The sequence below is a fragment of the Saxophila tyrrhenica genome (assembly GCF_035928015.1).
Source record: "Saxophila tyrrhenica strain CCFEE 5935 chromosome Unknown scaffold_8, whole genome shotgun sequence".
Classification (NCBI taxonomy): Eukaryota; Fungi; Ascomycota; class Dothideomycetes; order Mycosphaerellales; family Extremaceae; genus Saxophila; species Saxophila tyrrhenica.
In genome coordinates this window covers 980,586-993,373 of record NW_027041740.1, presented here as the reverse complement: position 1 = coordinate 993,373, position 12,788 = coordinate 980,586, and the positions used below count along the sequence as shown (strand labels likewise).

The 12,788-nt window shown below is 55.9% G+C and overlaps 3 protein-coding genes across 3 annotated transcripts; all 3 read left to right on the top strand.

Annotated features, from left to right (window-relative positions):
* Positions 1-306: 306 nt before the first annotated feature.
* LTR77_005720 (uncharacterized protein) lies at positions 307-4,254 on the top strand (the record flags this gene model as incomplete). The annotated part of the gene is made up of 1 exon (XM_064802963.1): positions 307-4,254. One exon carries the CDS (start codon positions 307-309, stop codon positions 4,252-4,254), a length of 3,948 nt encoding a protein of 1,315 aa, XP_064659088.1.
* Positions 4,255-6,154: 1,900 nt separating this feature from the next.
* LTR77_005719 (uncharacterized protein) lies at positions 6,155-7,711 on the top strand (the record flags this gene model as incomplete). The annotated part of the gene is made up of 1 exon (XM_064802962.1): positions 6,155-7,711. One exon carries the CDS (start codon positions 6,155-6,157, stop codon positions 7,709-7,711), a length of 1,557 nt encoding a protein of 518 aa, XP_064659087.1.
* Positions 7,712-9,472: 1,761 nt separating this feature from the next.
* On the top strand, positions 9,473-11,207 carry LTR77_005718 (uncharacterized protein; the record flags this gene model as incomplete). The annotated part of the gene is made up of 2 exons (XM_064802961.1): positions 9,473-11,024; positions 11,083-11,207. 2 exons carry the CDS (start codon positions 9,473-9,475, stop codon positions 11,205-11,207), a joined length of 1,677 nt encoding a protein of 558 aa, XP_064659086.1.
* Between the last annotated feature and the right edge of the window lie 1,581 nt (positions 11,208-12,788).

The following is a 12,788-nucleotide window of genomic DNA, read 5'->3' as shown; positions in this document are numbered from 1 at the left end:
AAATTACCAGAACGCGGGGCGGTTGCGGCCAATCGTTCTTGACCCGTGCCTGAAGATCGCAGATTCACCGTGCCATGACCTCTTCCAAGTCCAGCGCGCCGTCATCACTTCACCCAAGGTCTGGCATACAGATTCGCAGTAACTCCACCTCGTAAAGCGGCCCTACAAGCACCGAGCCGCCCATGGTCACACCAATGCCGCCCACATCGCGAGACCGCACGACTCATGCACGAAAGCGCTGCCGATAGCACCGAGCAGCGCATCACATACCCATGCCCGCCGTAGCAGGAGGGGCGCCGGGCTTAGATGACGCCAACAGCGCGACCGTCCGCACCCTCGACGGGCTCCCAAGGCCCACCACCGACTCAGCGCAATGATGCACTCCTTCAACCTGGTGGGGGCAAGGATGGACGCTCCATGTCCGCCGCCACGAGCTTCTCGACGGTCAAGGGCAGCATGTATGGCAGGTCAGCTGGGCCGCCGGGAAGCTTTGCCTCGAACGTCACGACCTTGCCATACTCGAGGACGGGCGACCTTTCACGACTCGATGTGAGCAATTACACAAGCTACAACGATGGCAGTGACTCTACTTCATCCGAGCAGCGGCAGGCGGACTACCGGAGTCGGATTGACAAGGAGACGAAGATCAAGATTGGCACGGAGAATCTGCTAGAGGCGCTCAATTCGAAGAAGGAGAAGCAGGCGCGGGAGCAGCGAAAGGTGGTGGAGAGTGAGCTGAATACTTCGAACCGCAAGATCGCGCAGCTGAAGTTGGACTTGGAGGCTGAGATACGCCGGGCGAGGGAGCAGCAGCCATTGAGTCCCAAAGCGAGGCTGTCGCAGCTATTCCGGTCGGCGCCAGCGCGGGCACCAGAGGGGTTAGGAGTGCAGCTGGGTGATGTTGCTGAACGGCAACAGGATCCGGAGCTGGAGAGTCCGACGTACATCCTTGCGGAGATTCTTCAGGCACTGGAGGTTGAGGACTTGCGGCCTGACTATTACGTCGGGCAGGCGAATGATCTTGTCGAACTGTTCAGACGGCACTCGAATCTGAAGTACGATCTGGCGTGGTCCATTTTTGGACTGCGGATGCAGATGCTTCTGCTGAGCGACAGCAGAGAAGTGGTCGCGGCCGGGTATCGAGTTATGAGGTATGCGATTACGGATCGCAAATCGTTACAAACAATTCGAGCGCTACAAACGGACTACCTGGTCATTCTGTCACTGGTAAAAGAGGGCAAAGCAAGAGTCGAGCGAGAGCAAGCATTGAAGTTCATCCGGGCCTTTCTGGACGTCAAGGACGGCTGCTCTGAGATCCACCCAGCGGTCGTTCGAGTAATTGTAGCAGTCGCTGACCACTCAGATGACTCGCTGAGAAGTATTGCTATCTTGACCCTTGCAGAGATGCTGCTGAAAGACGCACAGCTCGTCATTAATGCTGGCGGGGTCAGTGTGCTCGCCGATGCAATGGGTAGCGGCGTCTATCATGCTCCCGAGGCATTGATCCATCCGCTTCTGCACCTGATGGACCTACCGGCACGGCGAAGTATGTTGAGATCTGGCTTCGAGTTCAGCTCTGCGTTTGCCACTTTCACCGAACCACATGGCAGCCACTTTGAGGAACGACTCCAGGCCAGCTCGAGAGTCATTGCCGCCATGTTCAAGTCTTGGCCGGGCTTGATGACGCTGAGCCTACATGATTTCCTGCCGGTGCGGTCAGTGGTATCATCGCTGTTCATTTCTCACGAATCTGTCCGGGCAGCTACCCTGGGTCTTCTCATCGATATCTTGCGCATAAAGTCGCCGTCTTGGTCAGCCACTTTCATCGGCGGCAGAAGATTGACTACGTACAATAGAGTGGGCAATCTCAAGCTGGACCACCTGGAATCTGAAAAGCATCAGCCCGAGGCTCAGAACGATGAGCAGAAGCGGAACCTGGTTGAGCACTTCACAGCCGTTGCCTTGGCGGTCTTGCTCCGCCATGGTTTGTTGAAAGGCCTGATGTATGCTGAAAGTGACTCGCCAACTCAAGGGCTGAAACGGCAGACGACACTGCTTATTGCTGAAGTACTACGAATGTCATCCGAGCTGCTGCCGACGAACTGGAGTCAAGGCTTGCAGGCCATGCCCGGCTTGCTGGACGCTGCAACACGCTTTGGACAAGAAGAGCGGTTCCAAGCGCTGGCAACCGTGTACCAGGTCGACAGCATCAATCGCACCCTATACAGATCTCTCAACGGCCAGGCAAGCACCACGCAGACACCACCACCTTTTGGCGACGACGGCAGCACAGCGCGAGCTCGCGCCACGAGTAAGACTCAAGTCAACGCCACTATGGACGCAGCCCTCTTCAAGCAGAAGATGACGGACACAGGAGTCCTGGCCGGTGTCAACTTCCTTAAGTGGGATTGGCCACTGATCCAGGAGCTGGTTGAAGGTCCAATGGTGAACCCACAGCGTTTCTTGGAGGCTTTGAAGCAAGAGAAGTTCATCCATCGTCTGCTTGGCTTTCTTCGACCGTTCAAGTTCCGCTTCTCTCACGAGGCGAACACGAAATCGAATCAGCGGTATGTCCGGACCGCCTGCAGTCTTGTCAAATGCATGCTTCAGCATCAGGAGGGATATCAGTACCTGTCCAGTTCGAAGGTCATGCCTCAGCTTGCAGAGTGCCTTGCTCAGCTTGATCCAGCGAGTGGTATCACATCGCAGACCAATATCTTCGACCCGCAAAAGCTATCAGAAAAGCTTGTAGGTGGCTACTTCACCATGCTCGGTGTCATGTGCCGCGACCAACGAGGCATCCACATCCTGATCCGATGGAGGATCATCAACATGTTCTACCACATCGTCGAGCTTAAAGATCGGGATGATCTAATCAGGGCGCTGCTGACGAATCTGGACTACACTCTTGACTCGCACCCACGCATCATCGTGTCCAAGGCGATGATTGCGGGTAGCAAAGTGATGCGCATCACGGCCACACGCATGTTGCGGAAGTATGCTCTCATGCCAATACAGACCCAGACGGTCGTTGGAGGCGGAGCTGCGGAGTGGTCGATTCGACTTTTGGTGGGCCAGCTGTACGATCCAGAGATCGAGGTTTGCGAGGTTGCGATCAAGATCTTGGAGGAAGCTTGTAATAGCTTGACCTCGCTGGAGTATGTGGTCAAATGCCGGCCTGCGCTCGACCATCTCGGCGAGATTGGTGCACCGCTGCTGCTCAGGTTCTTGAGCACGAGTGTGGGATACCATTATCTCGACGGCCTGGACTACATCACTAAGGAGATGGACGATTGGTTTTTGGGCAGAAACGACACCTACGTCACGCTTGTCGAAGCATCTCTCGCAAGAGCCCTGGCCACGGACGTTCCTACTGAGAAGCCAATCAGTGGCGGCTTGAACGACGATCAGCTGGAGCCGACTTCGTACTACAGCAGTGTACCGCCGCACTTCTACCGCGAGCTCACCCGGACAGCCGAGGGCTGCGAGCTGCTCAAGGCGAAACGACACTTCGAAGAATTCGCCGCCACGATCCAGGACTTCGCTATGGAGGATGAAGACCCGGAAACCATCCTCAAAGTCAAAGGCTGCCTCTGGGCCGTCGGCAATGTCGGCTCCATGGAACTCGGCGCCCCCTTCCTCGAACAAACAGACGTGATCAAGTACATCGTCCTCGTCGCCGAAGAATCCCAAGTCATGACCCTCCGCGGCACGGCCTTCTTCGTCCTCGGCCTCATCTCCCGCAGCCTCCATGGGCAAGAAATCCTCGCCGACTACGGCTGGGACGGCACCATCAACGTCATGGGCGAAGGCCTGGGCTACACCCTCCCGCTCGACTTCAACAAACTCTTCTCCCTCCGCCCCTTCGCGCAAGCCGGCAAAGACCGCCGCACCTCCCTCATCCGCACCCGACCCGCCGGCACCGTCACGGACGCCGACCCCACGAATGCGGGCATCCTGGCGTCCATCGTCAAGCTCGGTAACACGGTGCTGACGAACAAGGCGCTAGCGGAGCTGAGCGCTTTCAAGCATAAGAAGGTGCCTGGGTTCCGGTCGGTGCGGCTGTTCAAGAAGGCGATGTTGGTGCTGGCGGGGCATGGGTATGGGATTCCGCAGTGGAGGTTTGTGATTGATCTGTTTGAGAAGGAGGTGTTAAGGAAGATTGTGCTGGAGGAGGAGGAGAGTGACGACGAGGAGAGTGAGGGGAGTGAGGATGAGGCGGGAGGGATGGAGAGGACGAGGAGTGGGACTTGAGGTGCTCTTGAATCTCGTGGACTTTCGAGCACATCGGACTAGATGGCTAAGAGGGGGCGGTCTTCTCCTGGAACAAAACCGCCTAGGACCAACGGATGCGAAAGAGGAGACTATTTCGAAACACGACCATCGCAGGAGATGCCGGAAATGCACATATAACTCATGCCGGCTTCGAACAGCGGCCGATTAATGAGCCTCCACAGACCACGGGGGCACAGCGGTGATTCTTGCTGCACGGCGGACCCGGACGATGAGCCGAGCGTGACTCCCCGAACTTTGTGGAGCCTGCAGTTGGTGATCGCCATGTTCCCAGCCTAGACGCGGCGAACGTACGCCGACAGTCCGGCTTTCTGAACGCCCCACGGAGTGTCGGTGTAGCCGAGAAGTAGGCCAGAACGCCAAGCATACCGCGCAGAGGGCTGGCCGTGGATGGGGTCCAGACCTACGCTCCAGTGCATGGACCAAACTCGTGAGGGAGATATGAGCTCAACACAGATCTGCGGGACTGTCTGAGGCGGAGAAGGGCATTGTGCATTTTCGCGTGGTGCTGACGATGGATGCTATGGTACGATTAGTGAACATGATGAATAGATGGTATTGAGTGGAAGCTCCAACCAAGAACAAGTCGACGAGCTAAATCCATTCTCCTCGCATTTGCTACCTGTTCGACACGTGCTTAAGCTCGCACAACGTGCTGTTCTTGCGGTGCCCAAATTGTATCGGTGGCAGTCAAGCTGTCGATCGTAAAATCGGCACGCCAGCTTGGCCAGGTCAGAATGAGCCGTGTAGTGGACCTTCTCACAGACAGTGGCCACCCGCTGACGAGAGTGATATGGCCTTTGCCTGCAACCTCGTCTTGGAGAAGACCGCCAGATGTGGCCGGGTGGTCGATTTCACTGTCTCTTGCTTGGCAGTTTGATCATGCAGTTATATTGTCCGCGAGGTTGCTTATACGAAGGCGTCCGTCCGGGCATGTGCCGGGTATGTAGCTGGAGGCAGGCTAACAAGGTGGCGTCGGCGGCTTTCCGCCGTGTGGAGGAATTGCCTTGAGATTCTCGATCTCCGTTCGAACAATATCTCACTCAGATCGGGTTCATGCATCTTTGACGAGTGATCGATGGCACATTTCCAAATGCTTTGTGGCAACTGACGGTCTAGAATGCTTGATGTCGAGATCTCCCAGACACATCCTTCCCTGCCTCGACCGCCCCTGGTTGAGATGTGTGGGCAGTCCGGAGTCCAGCGCCAGACAATGGCCTAACGTGGCAGCTGTGGCGCGCGTGCGCGATCTCGACGACCACAGCTCGTGCTTAGCGCACCCTCCTGCTCACACCTCAGGCCGGATGATCACGCTCTGCAGACCAGATCAGATGTAACCGTCATGCAGCCTTTCGCCGACCAACTGGAAAGTCTCTGACGGCTCCAACACGGCCTGCCGCGTCCTTGCCGGCAGCGGACTGAGGTCCGATGCCTTCTCATTGCTTGCTCTCTATTGCGTCTTCCATGTCGTCGTTTTCTCCCCTTCTATGCCTTCTACGCAACAAGCAATCTTCACGTTGCACATATCTTCTTCCTTACCCTGTCCGTACACGTCGTCCTGATTGACCGGCTAATACTTCTGGGAGTTCACCCTCGATTCTCTTCATTGTTCGCCGCGAGCAAACCCCCGGATCATACGTCATCGAAGGGACAACTACCTGAAGACACCCAGTACCGCGGGACCGGACATCCCCAAGTCTAGTCTACGATCAATTCGCGAAACACTTCAACTCGGATCGAATGGACGCCTGGCGTTCGCAATATAGCACCAGAATATAAACCTGGCGACAGCGCCATAACACCTGGCTTTCATCGCACGGTGAAGGCGGAAGGATACTGGCGCTCGCGTCAGTCCGTCTTGATGAATCAAGATGCTGGGACGGTGGAAAGCAGACGCCTTGGCTTAGACGCGCACGGGGAGGCGAGGAAGTTCGTGCGACTGCTGCAGTGCTCGCAGTGCGCGAGGCCTTATCGCTCGCCGGTCACATTACCATGCGGCAACTCGCTGTGTCGAGAGTGCCTGCCGGAGGCACATGAGCGGGAAGGCATATCGTATCCAGACATACCCAATCGACGGAAGGGCATTCAGTGTCCGTTCCCGAGCTGCGAGCGAGAGCACTCGGCGTCGGATTGCAATGTCGACGTGGCGCTGAACAAGGTCATGGAGGTGATTGCGGAGGTGTTTGCAAGATATGAGAATATTATTTCGAACAAGTTAAGAGCACAGGGAGACACGGACGTGCAGATGCAAGAGCAGGTGTTGGGAGAGGTGCTTGATGAGAAGGCCGAATCGGAGACATCACTACCACGGGGACGGCTGCTGGCAGCATACATATTGGCTATGCAAGGACAGCTGTCGCTGGATAGTGATACTATCAAGTACGACTCGGGCACGGCAGCAGAAAGCGAGCGCTCTGCAGATTTTACAATGATGCACGACATCTCGGATACGGCACTTCCACAGGTAGATTGTCAGGTCTGCTACAACTTGATGCTAGACCCAGTCACCACCTTCTGCGGCCACACATTGTGCAGGGTATGCATGAGCCGAGTGCTGGATCACTCGCTGCACTGCCCGATCTGCAGGAGGGTGCTGGCTCTTCCACCCACGATCGGACTGCATCCCAACAACAAGACGCTGGTCGACTTGTCCAACACGCTATGGCCGGACATGGTCAAGGCGAGAAGAGAAACTGTCGCTGCAGAAGAACAGGAGATCGCTCAAGGCGATATGAACACGCCGCTGTTCGTCTGCACTCTTGGCTTTCCCGAACAGCCTACATTCCTACGGATCTTCGAGCCTCGATACCGGCTGATGCTGCGGCGATGTCTCGAAGGCTCACGAGAGTTCGGCATCTTGATGTACAACCGGTACAGCGAGCCGCAAGGAGATCTGGGACCAGTGCACTTCTACCAAATCGGGACCATGCTCCGCATCGTCCGCGCGCAACTCCTTGCCGACGGCACAAGTCTTGTCGAGACAGTAGGCACCGAGCGGTTCCGCGTCACTAGACACGGTGTTGCGGACGGTTACGCCATCGGCAACGTCGAACTCATCCACGACGTCAACCTGGCCGAAGAGGAGCGGATAGAAGCAGCCGAGACCTCTCAGCCGCCACCAGCCGACGAGGAAGATGTCCACGCGCAGATTGCGCGCATGCCAACAGTCGACCTTCTCCGATTCGGCCAAGAGTTCGTGCGGCGCATGCAAGGCCGAAGTGCGAATTGGCTGCAGCAACGAGTCCTGGATATCCACGGTCAGCCTCCAGACGACGCGCGACTGTTTCCGTACTGGTTCGCGAGCGTGCTGCCCATCAGTGAAGAGGAGAAGTACAAGCTGCTCGATACGCGGACGGTGCGCGATAGGTTGAAGATCACAGCCGCGTGGATCAAACGGATCGAGTCTCAGCGATGGTGAGTCCATTTCTTTACCCCATGCCTTGCCCAAGTATGTCCCGTTCCTCCCACCTGCCCCGCAACGCATCAGCATATCTTGCAATGTCAGTCGACGTGGGTGGGCTGACTTCGACCTTTCTTCCAAAGGGATGACACTGCTGAGCACTCCGCTGAGCAAGGCTCCGCCGCACATTGACCCACGAAAGAACGCGGACTAACACGAACATAATCAGGTACCAGAGTAGCGCGTGTCAGATATTCTGACTAGCCGTACACTACTTCACGCCTGGTCTGATTGTCGTCTTTGCAATCTTGTTTAGTTGGTGGAAGACTTGAGGTGCATGCACTGCACATACTTTCACTACTTGGTGGCATTTGGCATCCCCGTTTGGCTGAGAATTGGTATTCTGTTTTTGGATGGCAGCATGGCGTTGGGGTTTGAGTGAGGGATGGAGAGGGTGGGTGCATCAGCGTTTTTTGTGTGGCATGATATGAATTTTCTGAGTGACGGGTTGGAGGATGGGCTGAAAGGTCTCCGCGAGGGAAGGAGAGGGGGTTTGAGGGTTTAGGTATGACGGTTGATGATGATGTGTATTGAATGTTCGATTGTGACGACAGCGATCTCAACCTTCCATTCGTGCTGGTCTTTGCATGTGCTGGTCTTTGCATGTGACGAAGACGGCAGGCGATATATTATAAGCGGGTGGTCAGGTTCTGGCTTCTCCGTGACGCTATCGCCTGCTATGAAGTCTCCTGCTGGGCGATACTGTTCTTGCTTCCTCGGAGAGCCATATCACAATACCGTCCGCTTACTCTTCCTCACCTCTACTCCGCTCAACGTCCTCCTACCTAGAGACTCCTGGGTATACTTTTCTTATAGTCTAGACTGGAGAGACATATACAGCCTGACGGGGACATTCAGATCAACCTCGGGCACGTTGGTCACACACAATCAGCGTTCGCTCGCCAATCTGTTCGCTCTGCTCGTGCTGCTGTCTCGCACAAACGCTAAAGCCACCGAATAAAGCCACTGTCACCAACGAACGCTGCTCGCACGCAGTCACCGGTGTAATGTCTCCCATTCGATGGACGCCGAGATCGCTGGCATTCAATCAAGGGCCCATCGTGCTGATTGCGGCCGTCAAGACTCGTCCACATTCCAAGACATTCTCTCCTTGACTCGTGTACCAACATCATCACCAACCAAAGAGCACGTCGACATCGCCTCGCTTCCCCAAACGTATCCAGCAGCCGCAAATCGCCAGCTGCGAGTAAGCGCCGCCGGGTCACCACACGCTGCAGCAGAGCCGACGTTGCACACGCCTTGACAAGCCACCTCAGGCATCGCGGCACTGCGATCTCGCTTCCCGAGAGGCTGGAACCCGTTCCTGGAAGGTGATCTAAGGCTCGGCGCACGCCGTGCCCGCCAATGTGAAAGGTCCACTCTTCGAGCACCATTCGTTACGCGCTGGACACCCACGGCGAGCTGGTTTCGTGGTGTTGGTTGGCGATATAGAGGCACGGAGTCCCGGAGGTAGGTTCGGTGTGTTCTTTCCTGCAGAGTTGAGTGCTGTATCTATACCATTTCTTCGAGCGAGCAGGCGTTCCATCTCAACCCTTCTGTGCGACCAGGACCCACCGAGGTACCACTTCACGCGCCAATGCAGTAAGACGAGGGGTCTGTTGGTAGCTGAGAAGAGAACCTTAGGAAAGGCTATTACCGTATCTTCAGCGGCAGCATCTGTAGTATATCGGAAGAGGAGGTGTGGTCAGGGCCGTCGGGATGTCGCTCAAGCAGGAAATCCAGACTTGGGTGACTGCGCTCGAGGCCTACGACAATAACGAATTCGACCATGCGCTGAGACACTTCGAGCAAATCGCGGATACGTCAAAGATATTGTTCAACGTTGGGGTGATCAATGCGACTCTGGGCGAACATGCGAGGGCAGTGGAAAGCTACCAGCGCGCAGTCCACCTGGACCAGTACCTGGCAGTGGCATACTTCCAGCAGGGCGTCAGCAACTTCTTGATGGGCGACTTCGAAGAAGCACTCGCAAACTTCAACGATACTCTGCTATACCTGCGCGGCAACAACAACATCGACTACGAACAGCTCGGGCTGAAGTTCAAGCTGTACTCGTGCGAAGTGGTCTTTAACCGAGGGTTGTGCTACATATATCTGCAACAGAAAGATGCCGGGATGAATGATCTGATTGTTGCGGCGAGGGAGAAGCGAGTGCCGGACCATGATGTGATTGATGAGGCGATCAAGGAGCAGGCGGAGGGATATACCGTATTCTCGATACCCGTGGGTGTGGTATATCGGCCGAATGAAGCCAAGGTGAAGAACTTGAAGACGAAGGACTACCTGGGCAAGGCAAGGCTTGTCGCGCAGCAGGAACATCAGCAGAATCTGGACCCACGAAGACAAGCTGCGCTTGCAGCAATGGCGATTGATGACCGGCCAGGAGACAAGCTGTCGTATGCTGCGCTGAACTTGGTCCGGCCTGATCTGAGGAGTAGATCACGACAGCAGTCGGAGCCGCCGTTAAATCGACACGTCTTCCCGCCTACACCGCCACCAGAGCCTGAACAACAACCACAGCAACAGACAGAGTCATCGCACGGTCATACAAGACGAAGGTCGAACGATAGCGGACACTCCTCCAATAGCTTACTACAGTCTCGGCCTGCCGCCAAGTCGCTGCGACTCGAACTCGGCGCCGCTGCTTTCGAGCAGAGAACACAACCCCAACCACCAACACAACCACAGCAATCCCAACATGCCTTGGACAAACCACGAATAGCACCCAAACGCTCCGAATCCGAACGCCCCGCCTTCCGCAGAGAATACTCCAACACATCCAACCGCACCTACGACAGCCTCCGCCAACCCTCCGACCGACGACCCGACCACCTCATCCCCGAAGTCCGAGTCGTCGAAGACCCCATCTCCGCTACCGACTTCGCCTCCAGCCCCCCACAACAACGAACACACCACCGCTCCCGCTCCAGCGCCAACACCTACAAACCGCAACCCGTCAACCAACCCCTCACAATCTCCGAAGAGGAAGAAGAGGAAGATGATAGTTCCGACCCCGCGGAGCCGCCTCTAGCATTCGAGATCATCCCGCCACGACCGGCGCTGCATCAGCGACAGCGGTCGTATGCGCGACGGGCCCCGGAGCTGAAGAAGGTGCGGATTAAGGTGCATGCGGAGGATATGCGGTATGTGATGACGACGCCGGATGTGACGTATCCGCAGCTCGCGGAGCAGATACGGGGCAAGTTTGGGTTAGGGGTGGAGTTTAAGTTGAAGATGAAGGATGAGGATGGTGAGTTCTGCCTTTTCCACACTTCTAGTGGCAAGAAACTGTGCTGACTTTATCGCAGGCGATCTGGTTGTTCTCGGAGATCAAGACGATCTCGACATGGCTTTGTCGATATGTAAGAGTGCGGCGGCCAAGGAGAAGGCGGATATGGGCAAGATGGAGCTGTGGGTGCAGGAGAGATCATGAAGCATTTTGCATTAATGCATGAACGTATGACGGCACTTTGGCCTTTCTGATATAGAGATCGTTGCATGCATCGTGAGATGTATAATGAATGCATTCATCTGACTCGATACGTGTACGAGTAGCAAAGTCCCCCAGCAAGCACGTTCTCCGAGATAGCGAAGCTCAATCGTAATTCGAAGCGGCTGTCAATGACAGCGATTGTGTTTCCTGGGGGGAGAGAAAGAGCCCGGCTGTCTGAGACAGCCAGCCTCTTGCGCTCTTTCAAATCACGTGATGCTTGACTTTTTCCTGCCATTTCGGGATTAGGCTCGCCCAGGAACTTCACCTCTTTCGCTTCCTGACTTCTCCCCTCCCATCCGATCCATCAAGCCTTCAACGGGATGAGCGAAGGTTCTTCCAAGAGTAAATCTGGCGCAGAGAAGCGCCCGATCGAAATGCTGCTGCGAGATTTCGCGGTCTCTTGCAGTTCTCCCCGATGAGAACGGAACTTCGAGCTTCAACGCCATTACACCAGGCCGCAGGAGAGCAGGTTACCCGGACGCAAGTTTTGCATCCTTCAACGGTACGCTTTGCGGGGCTCTTCGAGGCGTTCAACATGACTGTACACGGCCATGAGATCGCATCCAAGATATCGGCGGACGAGGGCAGCGCCAGTGCAAAGCGCATCTCCAAAAGCACGGTTGGTAGCACGTAGGGACCAGGCGTTCCTTAGTATGAGATTCCTCTCGAGAGAGACCATCTGCGGAAAAGGGAAGAGGGTGCCATGGAACAGGTAGCAGTGAGAGCCCGATCGCGTCTGTTCGGGTGTCGAGGGCACCATCATATTCGTAAGTACCAATGCATTAGCAAGTCGTTCTGCGCATGCTCAGTCCATGCCATTTCTTCTCATGGCTCTGTTCTTCAGTTGAAGTCTATCATGCTCGCCGTGGGAGTCGTTGGAACACGCAGCTGTCCGAGGGGAGGTCTCCGGGTGGTGTACGTTTGAGCCGGCACTGCAGTCGAGGACAAGAGAACATGGCATTCTGAGAGAGCTGTGAGAAGAGGCTCTGCAGGAAGATCGTGTCCGCTGGTTCTCCGAGAGAGCATGGAAACTGCTGCCACTGCGGCGAGTGACCATAGGGTGTCCCTAGGTGCTGGTATGCGAGAAACTAAGATGAACGGCGGTATACGTTCGAGCGAGTCTGCAACAGCCACCGCGACGATGCTCTGGCAGTCGCTGACGGTTGTACAACTCTACCGGCAGGTGTCTATGAAGCAAATTCGAGAGGTGAGGTCGCTGGTCACATGCATCGTGTCGCTCCTTCCGTCCTTGTGAGCAGTGGCCGGGCTTGGCTTGGCGGCCACACTCCTTTTCGCAAATTTTGCTTCCACTCTCAGCTTCACGACTCGACTTTCATCAACAACAACAATCACCCATCACGACCACCATGGCGAACACGGTTGCTGATGACGCTTCACTCGTTGCGGCTCGCTACTAGGAGAGCGAGTCCAGCAATCGAGCGGGACAGTCATGCAGCTCTCCAGCCATGGCAAATGCCTTCGCCCACGTCCAGGCTCTACGTCCATTCTCGCGTACCTCGC